Source organism: Battus philenor, unplaced genomic scaffold (genome assembly GCF_028537555.1).
Source record: "Battus philenor isolate CCGP_79_NKW_IND1 unplaced genomic scaffold, ilBatPhil1.0.hap1 SCAF_14, whole genome shotgun sequence".
Lineage (NCBI taxonomy): Eukaryota > Metazoa > Arthropoda > Insecta > Lepidoptera > Papilionidae > Battus > Battus philenor.
Genome location: NW_027181676.1, coordinates 7,710,397 through 7,722,528, shown reverse-complemented (window position 1 = coordinate 7,722,528; position 12,132 = coordinate 7,710,397). Strand labels below are relative to the sequence as shown.

General features: G+C 31.6%; 2 protein-coding genes across 2 annotated transcripts; both read left to right on the top strand.

The window, feature by feature from the left end:
- Window positions 1–2,520: 2,520 nt before the first annotated feature.
- LOC137918527 (cuticle protein 76-like) lies at window positions 2,521–5,142 on the top strand. The gene is made up of 4 exons (XM_068761348.1): window positions 2,521–2,532; window positions 3,283–3,465; window positions 4,143–4,310; window positions 5,050–5,142. The coding sequence occupies exons 1-4, from the start codon at window positions 2,521–2,523 to the stop codon at window positions 5,140–5,142; spliced, it is 456 nt and encodes a 151-aa protein (XP_068617449.1).
- Window positions 5,143–7,329: 2,187 nt separating this feature from the next.
- Window positions 7,330–11,626, top strand: Fnta (farnesyl transferase alpha). Its single transcript, XM_068761347.1, has 5 exons — window positions 7,330–7,676; window positions 7,831–7,954; window positions 8,725–8,815; window positions 9,987–10,126; window positions 11,116–11,626. Exons 1-5 carry the CDS (start codon window positions 7,547–7,549, stop codon window positions 11,624–11,626), a joined length of 996 nt encoding a protein of 331 aa, XP_068617448.1. The 5' UTR covers window positions 7,330–7,546.
- The last annotated feature ends 506 nt before the right edge of the window (window positions 11,627–12,132 follow it).

Here is a 12,132-nt window from a genome sequence, read left to right as displayed (position 1 = left end):
AAGGGGATCCCATGTAGGATGGTCCCATGAGAAAAAAATCGTATGTACGACTGGTAGTAACACCTATGCTTGTACCACTACGGCGACTGTGAGTATACTACCGTGATCCTTGAGGTATGGCTATAATATATTGTAAAGGCTATAGTATTTAATGGGCGGCCTGACATGCTGTACTTAAAAAGAAGCTGTTATATTAGATTATAGAAATGTATCCACTTCGGTTTAGTTTCCTTGCATCGGTTGGTTAAATTTGTGTTCTGTAGTGGAATACACTTGATGATTGCTTGTGTGTTAAGAAAAACCTAGACAGCCTCACTTTCTTATGGGTAGGATGAATCTTCAGATTATTTACACTCGTTTACATAATATCAATTTTAATTAAATTGTACACATATGAATACTGAACTAATCATATGTAAATACCTACATTGTTAAATCAAAGACAAGATAATATTGTTGATTTATGATTTACATAAATTGTTTTATGACATTTAAAATGTATAATATTAGCGGTGGACAGATTTAGGTCATAGAACATGTTAACTGGACGGCCACACCTTACTAACGAGTTACAAGTAATAGTCACATACGGTGTAATTCTCATTGTTAATAGATATATTAAATATGTTCTTATAAACACGTGAAACAACAAGGAATTAGCTATGTAAAGATAATAACTTTTTGTGGTTTTTTTTCATGTCAAATCGTTCCTGGAAGCTGGATAAAAACCGCTTCCAACTGTCCTTAATATAAATCTTAATGTGAGTGATGGTGATTGATGATCTCTTGGAGATGATGATGATGAATCAGTGCTTGATATCTATTCAACTTAATTTTTAGCGCAGTTTTCGACGATAACCGATACTGTTCTTTTATTACCATATTTGCGCCATTCTTTAAAAGAATAATATTTTATTATTTTCTTAAAAGCAAACATATTCTAACAATATTTTAATTTTCAAGACATAAACAAATAAATATGAGCGAAAGATATTAAATAAATATATTAAAAAATAATGGTAATATAATTAAAAAATTATAAAAAGAAAATTTTTATAATTTTGCAAAATTTATTATTTTATCGCAATGTCTTGAAACAATTTAAAATAATTGCGATTATCGAGAAAAAACTATGAATAGGTAACACATACAGTAACCTACATAGTAAATACCGTTTTTAGGTTTGTTTATTAAAAATATTATCATACAACACTCAAAAGTATTTCACTCGCTGTGGAATACAAACAATAAAAATAAAACATCTAAAATTTATTGTTTTATTTTTAAAGTCTTTTGTTACCTTGAAATTTGACATAAGCATCTTATCATTGTGTTATTATAAAATAATACTTGTCCATAGCCTTATTAAAGTACATGTAAATATGCTATATAAGTGGCGATTTTGATAAGAGTTCTTTTTAAAAATTGTGATGTCAATATTTAACATTAACTAACTCACATGTAGCTGAAATTATTTCCTTAAAGATACTTTGAGAGTTTGGCGAAAAAGCTTTTTAAGTATAATTCTTAAAATTCGTTACTTTTATTACAAATATTTTCTGCATATTTCGTAAAATATTTTTTTTTAGGGTATAACATTTCTAACAGATCCGTTTTAAATTATTGTTACTTCAATGGTTCGGTTAAGCTGAGCGTGATACTTGACTTTTAATTATTTATCACAAAAGTTAAATGTTTATGTAATTTTATTTTATTTTCTGTCAAAACAGAGTGGAAAAGTACGAAGAACGTCAAAACCCAATTTACTACCATAAACTATGATTAATTGCACTATTGCAGAGATTATTGAACTGCTGCTCTGTCTCTACTGGAAATAGTAATTATGGTTCCTAAATAATTTTAATTATTTTGATGATATATGTCAGAATTTGTTTTTTTTTTGTTCTGAAACAAATACAGGGAATATGAAAGTGAAGTATGATTTCATAAAAATTCTGATTTCTTTTATTTTTACTGTTAATTTGTAATAAGTTAGTTTCGACTATTTGTTTAAAGCCATTAAAGTTAAAAGCAAAAACTTAAAAGTCTTTTGAAGTCTTAAAAAATATTAACTAATATTGTTTTTATGAACAATATTAGTTAATATTTCTGCCAATACCGTTAAAAATTCCGCGTCAGTGTCATCATTTGTTTTTTTTTCTAACGCTAAACGTAAGCTTTACTTACGTCAAAACAATAGCCCTTTAAATCGTATTTAACATTGTTTTCTTCGTTATTGACAAGGCATTGTAGTTCTTGTCTACTCCTGGTCCACGTTATCATTTTATACGCGTTCTTGCGTTAGAAATCTTAACAAATAAACATTGTCCTTGCATTACCACACCTGCGGATACTGATCTAAATTCTAACGAACAGGACGTGGTATGTGCTCCAAGATAATGTACTGACATGCGTATGACCCTTCACACTGACGCATATTGATATAACTTGTTGGCTATAAAAGCCTTAGTGGTCTCGATAGGATGGCATATCACTCCAGATCTTGGACCACAAGTAAATATGATATTAAAGGTGAGTTTTATAAATTAAATTAAAAATAATTCTTTTCTCATGGAGTTAAAGAATATCACATACACATAATGTCCGGACCATGTAATAAACATTATAATACACTTGTTTAATAGAACTACACACTATTAAATGCAGTGAAATTAATATTAATTTTAAATTAAGCACAAAATGTAAAGAATAATATAATCAAAAGGCGAATATAATTATAAAACCTCAAGTTGTTAATTAACGTCTTATAAATATTTAAACAAAAATAAAGTAATTCTTTATAATATAACGATTATTTTTGACACTACTTATTATAACAATTAACATTTTTTTTTTCAATTTTCATTAATGTAAAAATATTCTGACCTCTGAATTTTTAATGTGTCTATGCTTGATTGACGTATATTGCTTATTATAAATTACTGATTAGTTATCATAATACGCTATTTATTATTACATTTGAAAGATTTTGTATGTATAACATCTAAATAAAACAATTCAAAATATTTGAACTATATAATATCTTAACACGTTGTATGCATTCATTACAATCCACCGTAGCGTATTACTCCATTCGAGCCAAGCAAAAATCATGAAATGAATTATTTTTATAAATTAGAAATCCATTCTAAAGTATATAAAATACGATTATCTAAACAGAACAAAAACAAAAATTAATGAAACATAGTTTAATAGATAGACTCTGAATTATTTCCATTCGGAATCAGTCTAACATAAATTTTTCTTTTTATTATTTTAAAGGCATTCGTTCTAACCTGTGCTGTAGCTGCGGTTTACGCAGGCGGGCTCTTGCCGCCCGTCGGCGTTTACGGTGGTCACTATGGTGGTTTAGCAGCATGGAATCCTTACAGTTCATACCCGGTTCAACCAGCGATATCATCACAACACTCGAACATTCTTCGCTCACCGTTTAATCTAGGCCAGGTAATTTTTGGCAATGCCATAATAATTCCGTTATTTACTAAAACATACAAATTTATAATGTCCATCTGTGATCTATGCCTCATCATGTCAACTATTTCTGGCATAGTGCTACCGATACCGCTGTACCGCGCATAGGGAAGACGCGTTAAGGTCGGGGCCGAAGAGCATAAGCGCCACCACTGCGAGCGTGGCTTATACTCCTGATTTTCGCCTCATGCAGCACTTTACTAAAGATGTCTTACTCTATTATTAAAAAATTGCCGCTTTTATAATATAGTAAGTCACTATACATCTCAACAATGTGCTCGACACTTAGTTATCAGAACTACATTACTCATTAATTTTAAAAACTAGGTTATAATTGAAGATCTTTGCTTAAAGCCAGAATAAATAACCCGTTGGTAATTTTTAATAAATTTGAAATTTGAGAGATCCAGAAATATTTGTTTGTACCAATGGACTGTCGTCCTGATATCCTCTATGAAACCCACTTTCGGTACATAACATAATAACCAGATTATGCGGGTTATAAAGATCACATAAATGGAAGTCTCTTAACTGATTGTAAATATTACTATGCAGTGCAAAACATACAAGTCTCTAATATCTCTAATTGCTTATTGGGGTACCACCTCACCCCGTTTACTAGTTTATTAATATTTATTTACTTTTTAAAGATATCAACTTTCTCAAAAGCTGTCGATACACCATTCTCAAGCGTTCGCAAATCAGACGTACGAGTTAGTAATCCCGGAGTAGCTTTGACTCCAGGTTATCAAGGCATAGTCTCACCTGTTGTTTCGCAATACAGTGTTGCGGCGCCTCTAGCCACCCCTATAGCTAAGGTAAGTACTAATTTTACATGTTTGGTACATTTTTCATTATTATTTTTAAAAATTAATGCCCTGCCTCAATGAGCTCTGGAAAGAACTATGTTTAAGATTGATTTACTGGGGCCTTAAGACTTTGGAATGTAGATCACGGTTCAACAAGCGCAAAGTAGGGCATCCTTCTTAAGTTCGTTAGAAGATGGTGGATGCAGGCAACTTGCGAGCAGACTTTTAGGAAATCTATGGGGGAAGCCTATGCCCAACGATGGATCTTCGACGGCTGAACTGATTGTGCAAAGTACATGCATTTTGATTTTATATTTGCTGCGAGCGTCAAGGCCACCTAGTTATTAAGTTCATTGACTTTTGACTGCATATGCATTATTTTTAATAAAATAAATTAGTGCTCAATTAGACCTTCATCGGATCGCTTGGTTTTATTAGCCGTTCCCGGGGCGCGGCTAATTTGGGCACTCACATTGACTTTTTCATTTTGCATATTGCATAATTATTGACATTTTGACATCTTGCATTGACATTCAACACCGATTATAATGTTGATGAAGTTGTTGATAACGTGAGATTAACCAACAAGACTCCACACCAACTTTCGTGAACATTTACTTTTGCGACATCAAACATGATTTGTCTATTTGAAATGTATGTACGATTTTAACGGGTTTTTGTGAAAAAGTTTATTTTTTTATATATTTTTTTTAAATTTTAAATTACAACCTGGTGTTGATAATTATAGGTTCGAGGACTACTAGGCGTAGCATACTCCGCTGCACCTGCAGTCTCCCACATGACTTACACTGACGGAGTTGGACTTGCTTACGCTTGGTAAACTAAAAAGTTTATCAATGATTTAAACGTTAAATTTAAGTGTATTTTTAATTGTAAACGATTCCTCTGTACTCATTACTAGTAAGTTATTAGCATTGTTGGTAAGATTTTTAATAAATATTATTGAAAACGGTTTCATCCATCATTCTTTAAATTGTTGATTTTAAGATCACTGGAATTAAAAATGAAACACAAATAACATAATAATGTTTTGATTGACATTAAAACGCAAAATTAAGTAAGAGACTCGTAATTTTCAAGGCATAAACAGAGACATAACAATTTTGTATTCAGACTCATATTAGACTTTTATCTTGAATTAGGAGAAGCATTAGAGATAACCTGCATTTTAAAGCCCCACCTGTACTATAAAATGCAGGTTCTTTTCGTTTTAAATAATAATGGCATAGTGGAAAAGACGATAAAAATACGTTGTAAATATTACTACCGCACGATGTGAAACATCGACGAGAAAAAAAAGAGGTGAATGATATTTTCTAACAAATTTGGTGCATTACTTTACATAAGGCTTTCAAAATGTAGAAAAAAAATAAGGTTGCTGTTGACTTTCATTATTGATGAAACAAATATATTACCAATGCGATTGCACTATAAGCACTTTTTTTTATGATAAAGCTTCATATTTTTTTATAAAAAGGTTTTTCACCATTCAACGGCAAATATATCACTCCCCTTCGACGGCGTCGCAGTCATGATAGAATTCAGCACGATGCCCAACGACTCCAACCGAGTTTCGGAACGGGTGAGGCTTAAAATGAACATGGATAAGACGAAAACAAACGCCCATGTCGCTCCTACCCCAATATCAGTTGCAGGCTCGATTCTTAAAGTTGTTGACTCATACTTGGCATAAACCATCAAACTAGGTAATTCCAACTACGAGAAATATGTTAATTATCGAATCCAACTCGACTGTGTAGTGTTCGGGAAACTACAAAACATCTTCTCGTGTGACGAAGTGTCGACCCATGTATGTTGATAGCGACGACTTAAGATACAGAAATTTGGTCTCTCATTCTGAACCCCACTAGTAAGCCCCCAGTCTTTCAACAGGCTATGGACAGGGCTAACCTCGAGATTTCTCAACGAGATCGAATTAGCGGTTTCGAGATACCTTGATGAACGAAAGTAACCAATATAGCCCTGCGGAGTAACCAATATAGCAACATATCCCACAGAAAACATGGCCGCTGCGGTTTTACGGTTCCAGAGTAGATACCATAGACCGATAAGTGCAGCCTGGAGATGATCATCGTTAAGGTTGTCGAAAGACGCTGGTTGCAGACCGCTTTCAACCGGTACTATTGGAAATTTCTAGGGAAGGCCTATAACCAGTACTGAATGTGTTACGACTTAAATGTTGATAATGGACTACAATAAAATCATAGTTGTAATGTAAAACTGTAGGTATATTATTTATGACTTAAGTTTGAAACAAAACATTTTATTTTACTTCAACCATTACATTTAAAAGAGTTAATTTTAATAATAATTTGTGTTTTTTTTAATCATCGGCTTATATTAATTAGAAAGAGGTTAAAATATTGTTGAAATTTTATGTATGTTATATTTGTACTGCTTTACGAAATTTTAGTTTTGATTTTTTGATCTACGTAGGAAAAGAGTTGATTTTCCCGCAAGAGTTTTTAGAGTTGATTAAAAGAGAAGAGAAGATATATCCTCGTAATGAACGAACTAATAAAATAATACTGATGCCAAGATAACTACTCAGACGCGCGTCTGTTAGTATCATTTTATCAGGTTTGTTATATTATCATTGCCGGTTTTATTATACAGTCATGTTTCTTCTTATCATTTGAATGTGCAGAGGCGAGCACGAGTAATGTGGTTGGGTGGAATCGTTTGTTGTTGCATTCATAGATGGCACTACGCGAATGGTAATAGCTCGTCCTACTGCTGCGTCCGTGTTACGCAAAGTAAAAGTAACAAATGTTTTTATGTAAATTTAATTCATTAAAATGTGATGTTTTGTATAAAAAATATTTCTTTACAATTGGCTCACTGTGCAAAGGTTTTTGTGTAAAAATACAGAATGCTATTAGTAATTGTTATGTCAATGTCATTGAATTGTGCGAATATTTGTTTTCTCTTTCTATAAACTCGTTATTCTGTTTATATCTCTTTCTAATTCTGACTTTCTGTTTCTAACAAAACCAAAATCCTTCATCTGAAACCAATAATAAAATTTTCTCGTGAGACGTATAATAATAAGATAACAACAGTAATTCCACTCTAAACCATTGTTCTAATCATCCTTAACTTATATTTATTCACGACTTGTGATATTATTTATTTTAAGATTACAAATTTAGTATAAAGTACACGTAATTTTGTGATCGTTAAGTTAGTCGTTTTTATACACGATGTCTGACAGTGGAGATAGTGATATATTTTGGGTGTTTTATAAGGATCGTCCAGAATGGAGTGATGTTACGCCTGTTCCAGAGAATGATGGTTTAAAACCTGTGGTAGTTATTGCACATTCTGAGAAATGTAAATATATTTTATTTGAGTTTTTACTAACGAAACTTTGTGGTTAAAAATTCTTATATGTTAACAAACAGCATAACCTTAATTCATTTTACCGTATTATTTATACATAACAAAAATTAGATTGGTTTAACTTTTAAATTGTGTTTCATTTCAGTTGAAGATGTTTATGATTATTTCCGAGCCATTTTACAATCTAATGAGAAATCTGAGCGCGCTTTACAATTAACAAATGATGCAGTGGAACTCAATCCTGCAAATTATACTGTCTGGCAATACAGGTAGGCTATTTTATTAATATATAAACCCACTAATAAGATAGGCAAAATTCTATATGTTATCAAAAGAGAAAATTTAATAATTAATTGTATTTAATTTTAAAATTAATTTAACTTTGTCTTGCAATACACATCCTGACATGTGACTGCTATCAAGGATATCATTGTTGTCTTAAAGATTTTTTCAACACTCTAATGCTTTGAATATCAAATTAAAAGTCAAGGAAAGGTTAATACACATAAAATTATAAGGTATCTGTATGCTTTTATTACATGTTGTAAGACATGCAAAAACAAACTTATAGTATCAATGCATTGTGTGTGTACATGAACAGGTTTTAGTTACTATAAGTGTAAATATTGGGCTAATGAATTCTCATGCATCTATCTTAAGTCCATAATTTTGTATTCTAATTTTTTTTACTGCCAACAGGTAAACATTATTTGTGCATACAAATACTGTTTACCTGTTGGCAGACTCCATATACTAAAGTACTGTAGGCACTTAGCCTAGATGTCTTTGCAGTGATAAAGCCTGAGAGCTCCTCATGAGTAGCTATTACATTATATCAGTGGATTGGGAGCCTCCCAATTAATAAGGTATATTAGGCAGTTGTTCCATAGAATGACTTAGCTCAGGAGCTCCAGATAAAGTATGTTGTCTTGAACTTGCACTAACAATGCCTATATAATTCCAGTATGTCAGTCACAATTACATTAACCATTAGGTGTAGATCCCATTTTTCAACTTACTTTAATGTTTTAAATTACAGAAGAGACTTGCTTCAAGCTTTGGGCTCTGACTTACGATCTGAATTAGATTATGTGGAGGCAGTCATAAAGCAATCTTCAAAAAATTACCAAGTATGTTTTTTAAAATAATTTGTTCATGTGACATATATGATTTAACATGCATCACAGTTGAATTTTGTAATTATAACATGTATGTCCGATACTCTTTATTGAAAGAGTTGTTTAATGTACTTGAAATACTAATTTTATGACCTAATCAATTGCAGTCTTAATAGAGTGATTATCTTTTATATTTATTTGTACAATTTTTGTCCTGTGTAAATGGTCTTTGTGCTGTTTAATTTGTCTTAAAATGTCTTAAATAGAAAAATTAATAAAAACAAAAATTGACTGCTGTTGTATGTGTTTGCAAAGGTATCATATGTCTATTAAAACATTACCAATTTTCCCATAAAATTAATATTATCATCATCTCAACCACAGTACATCCATTACTAGAGACATTGTACATCCATTTATATACATTGTAAATATCAGAACAAAAAAAATTGTATACCTAAAACTCAACTTTTGAGTTTGTAAAATTTGCTATGGGCAATATCAACACAATTGTGATAAAATCCCAGATATTTTTTTTTAAAAAGCTTCATATTTCCATGTTGTACTCTAAGTCCAAATTGGTGCTTCAAATTAATTTCTGGTAGTAAAGTGTGGAGTAGTTTTAACTGTATTCTTTCTGAAGTTTACCGAGTATGGGGAACAGGCATATTGGTGGGTAGAAAATTGTTTCATACAGAGGTTTGCCTGGTTTGGGTATCATTATAATTTGTGCTATTTTTAATTGAATGGGATAGTGTGTCGGCCTCAGTAAATATCACTGCAGTTTTTAATGCAAGTGTGAGGCTGGCACACTACCCTCATCAGCCATGCATTCTGTTGGCACATGTCTCACTTATTGGAATTGGGGTGAATATTTTATAGAGGATTTCTTCCCCTCTGCCCAGGCGGTTAAGCCATTACTCCCGATTGTCCAAAAGGCGGTTGCAGTTGTAAGTATTCATTTCCAAACACCTACTGATCTCTGGCTTTTTGAGTCAGAAGTGATGAATTAGTTAAACAATGGTTGATACTTGGTGTTGATTCATTAGGCATGACCCGGGGGATCATGTATAAAGCAAGGTAATCTTCCTACGGGTGAGTATCATTTTACTCTATCCCCCCCCCCTTTAAAAATTAAACCATGAAAGTAATGGTTTTTATATTTTATAATTGTAATCTTCAGGTTTGGCACCACCGCAGAGTACTTGTAGAATGGCTACAAGATTCAAGTTTAGAATTAGATCTTACCCGAGATGCCTTATTGCAAGATCCTAAAAACTACCATGCATGGCAACACCGACAGTGGGCAATCAAGACTTTTGGGTATGTGTTTATCATTATTTACTTTTGTGTCTTTCAATATTTAATTTGACCAGTGTCTGGAAATAATGTAACTTCATTTCTTTATTATTCACATAGTCCTCAATTAAGATCAGACAATTTCGATATTTATAACTACACAGAAATCCAAAATGTAGATAAAAAATTCAATTTGAATTTTTCCTAAAATTTTCAATATGAATTCAAACAGACCTTAAATATAAACTCTCCAAAAACAATATGCACGGATCAGATCAATGTACTTTTTAAAATAAGCAAACTAAAAACCCAAAAATATTGTGAAGTTTATTTGTAAATAGCCATCTGGGTAATATGTCTCTTAATCCTGCTTAAGGCTGTCAGGTCCAAAAGGTTGCAGGAAACGAAATTCCTGGCTCAACAAGATATACATCTTACATCTAGAGGTGACATATGCAAATACAGCATGCTTGGAATATTTCTCTGAGCCAACATAATCTTCAAGCCAAATTAAAAATACATTATAAATAAATATATTACAATCTGTGAACATTGCTATTTTATCATTATCATGATTGATGTTATATTACCATACTGCTGGATATAGGCTTCCCTTTTCACAGCACACTTAACTATCTATTACTGACTAATAAGTGATGTTTGTAAGTGACTAATGAGTGTGTTTGACTTATATTCATTCTATAAGAGCTGAAAAATGCAAATAAAGCTTGCTACAGAAAAAGTTCATGTAAAATATATTACAAACTATCAAGCAAATAATGTCATTTCTTTATATAGGCTATTCTTTTCACAGTAGGCTTATCTATCCACTACCGACTTATAATTGATTGTGGATGGCTTATATCTTTGTTTTCCATATGAAGCCTACTATCCAACAATTCCAATAAGAAATGATGGTCCTCTGCAACTTGATCGTTCTGATTTTTACACCTATGTAGCTAAACCACATCAGTAATTTCACATTTATAATTCAATATTTAATCTTGTTACAGTTTATTTGAAAGAGAAATGGAATTTGTTGATAATCTTATTACGGAAGATGTAAGGAATAATTCAGCATGGAATCAACGTTATTTTGTTATGAATAATCACCTTGGATGGTCAGATATGAATGTGCAGAAAGAGATCTGTTATACATTAGAAAAAATTAAATTTGTTAAAAACAATGAAAGTGCTTGGAATTACTTACGAGGTGTACTATTGCATGACAAAAAAGGAATTAGTGGTAATGAAGTGGTCATATCATTTTGTGAAGAATTATATACAAACAAGTGTCATTCTCCATACTTACTAGCATTTCTGATTGACATATGTGATGAAACTATAAAAAAAGGAGAGACAAATTCTATGTATAATACAGAAAGAGCTTTAGATATCTGTAACTCACTAGCCACAAAATTTGATAAAATCAGAAGCAAGTATTGGAATTTTATTGCAGATAAGTTTCGGAAATATCAAAATACTGAAAGTATTAATGTGTCTAATAATTATGAAGGAATTTAATAATTAAATTAAATGGTTCCTTAAAAAAACTCGTTTTTTTTTAGTTTTGCTATTTTTATTTGTTTTATAAGAGCTTAAACAATTTAATGCATTAGATAAAATCAGAGATTTTTTGTAAAAATAAATGGGTTAAAATTTCTAATACTCCATACAATTTTCGTTACTATTCGACGCCGATCCATCTTGATGAATATATGTGCCCAGATTCATATGAATGTCAGAGCGTAAAGCCTTTGCAAATATGTCACAAATACAAACCTTGTCCTCTGTTATCATGTTTAATACACTAGGCTCTTTAGGTTTCTTTGTACAGCTGCATTCTTTATCCTGTATTTTTCTACCCTTGCTACTTAGGCTACTTGTAGAACATTTTGTAGAAATATCTGATTTTTTTTCATTTAGAGACATTCCACTCAGTTTTGCACAGCAAGAATGTTTCATTCCACATGTTTTGCAAGTAATACTCTGTAAAAAGAATGTTATTCATAATCAATAAACAGAAAGTG

What these genes read in the sequence shown, in the direction of transcription:
- LOC137918527 (XM_068761348.1), top strand. An exon ending in CACCGTTTAATCTAGGCCAG is followed by an intron (nt 3,466 to 4,142) that starts GTAATTTTTGGC and finishes TACTTTTTAAAG; the next exon opens with ATATCAACTTTCTCAAAAGC. An exon ending in TAGCCACCCCTATAGCTAAG is followed by an intron (nt 4,311 to 5,049) that starts GTAAGTACTAAT and finishes TGATAATTATAG; the next exon opens with GTTCGAGGACTACTAGGCGT.
- Fnta (XM_068761347.1), top strand. Translation starts at nt 7,547, where the DNA reads ATGTCTGACAGTGGAGATAGTGATATATTTTGGGTGTTTTATAAGGAT. An exon ending in TATACTGTCTGGCAATACAG is followed by an intron (nt 7,955 to 8,724) that starts GTAGGCTATTTT and finishes TTTAAATTACAG; the next exon opens with AAGAGACTTGCTTCAAGCTT. An exon ending in TGGGCAATCAAGACTTTTGG is followed by an intron (nt 10,127 to 11,115) that starts GTATGTGTTTAT and finishes ATCTTGTTACAG; the next exon opens with TTTATTTGAAAGAGAAATGG.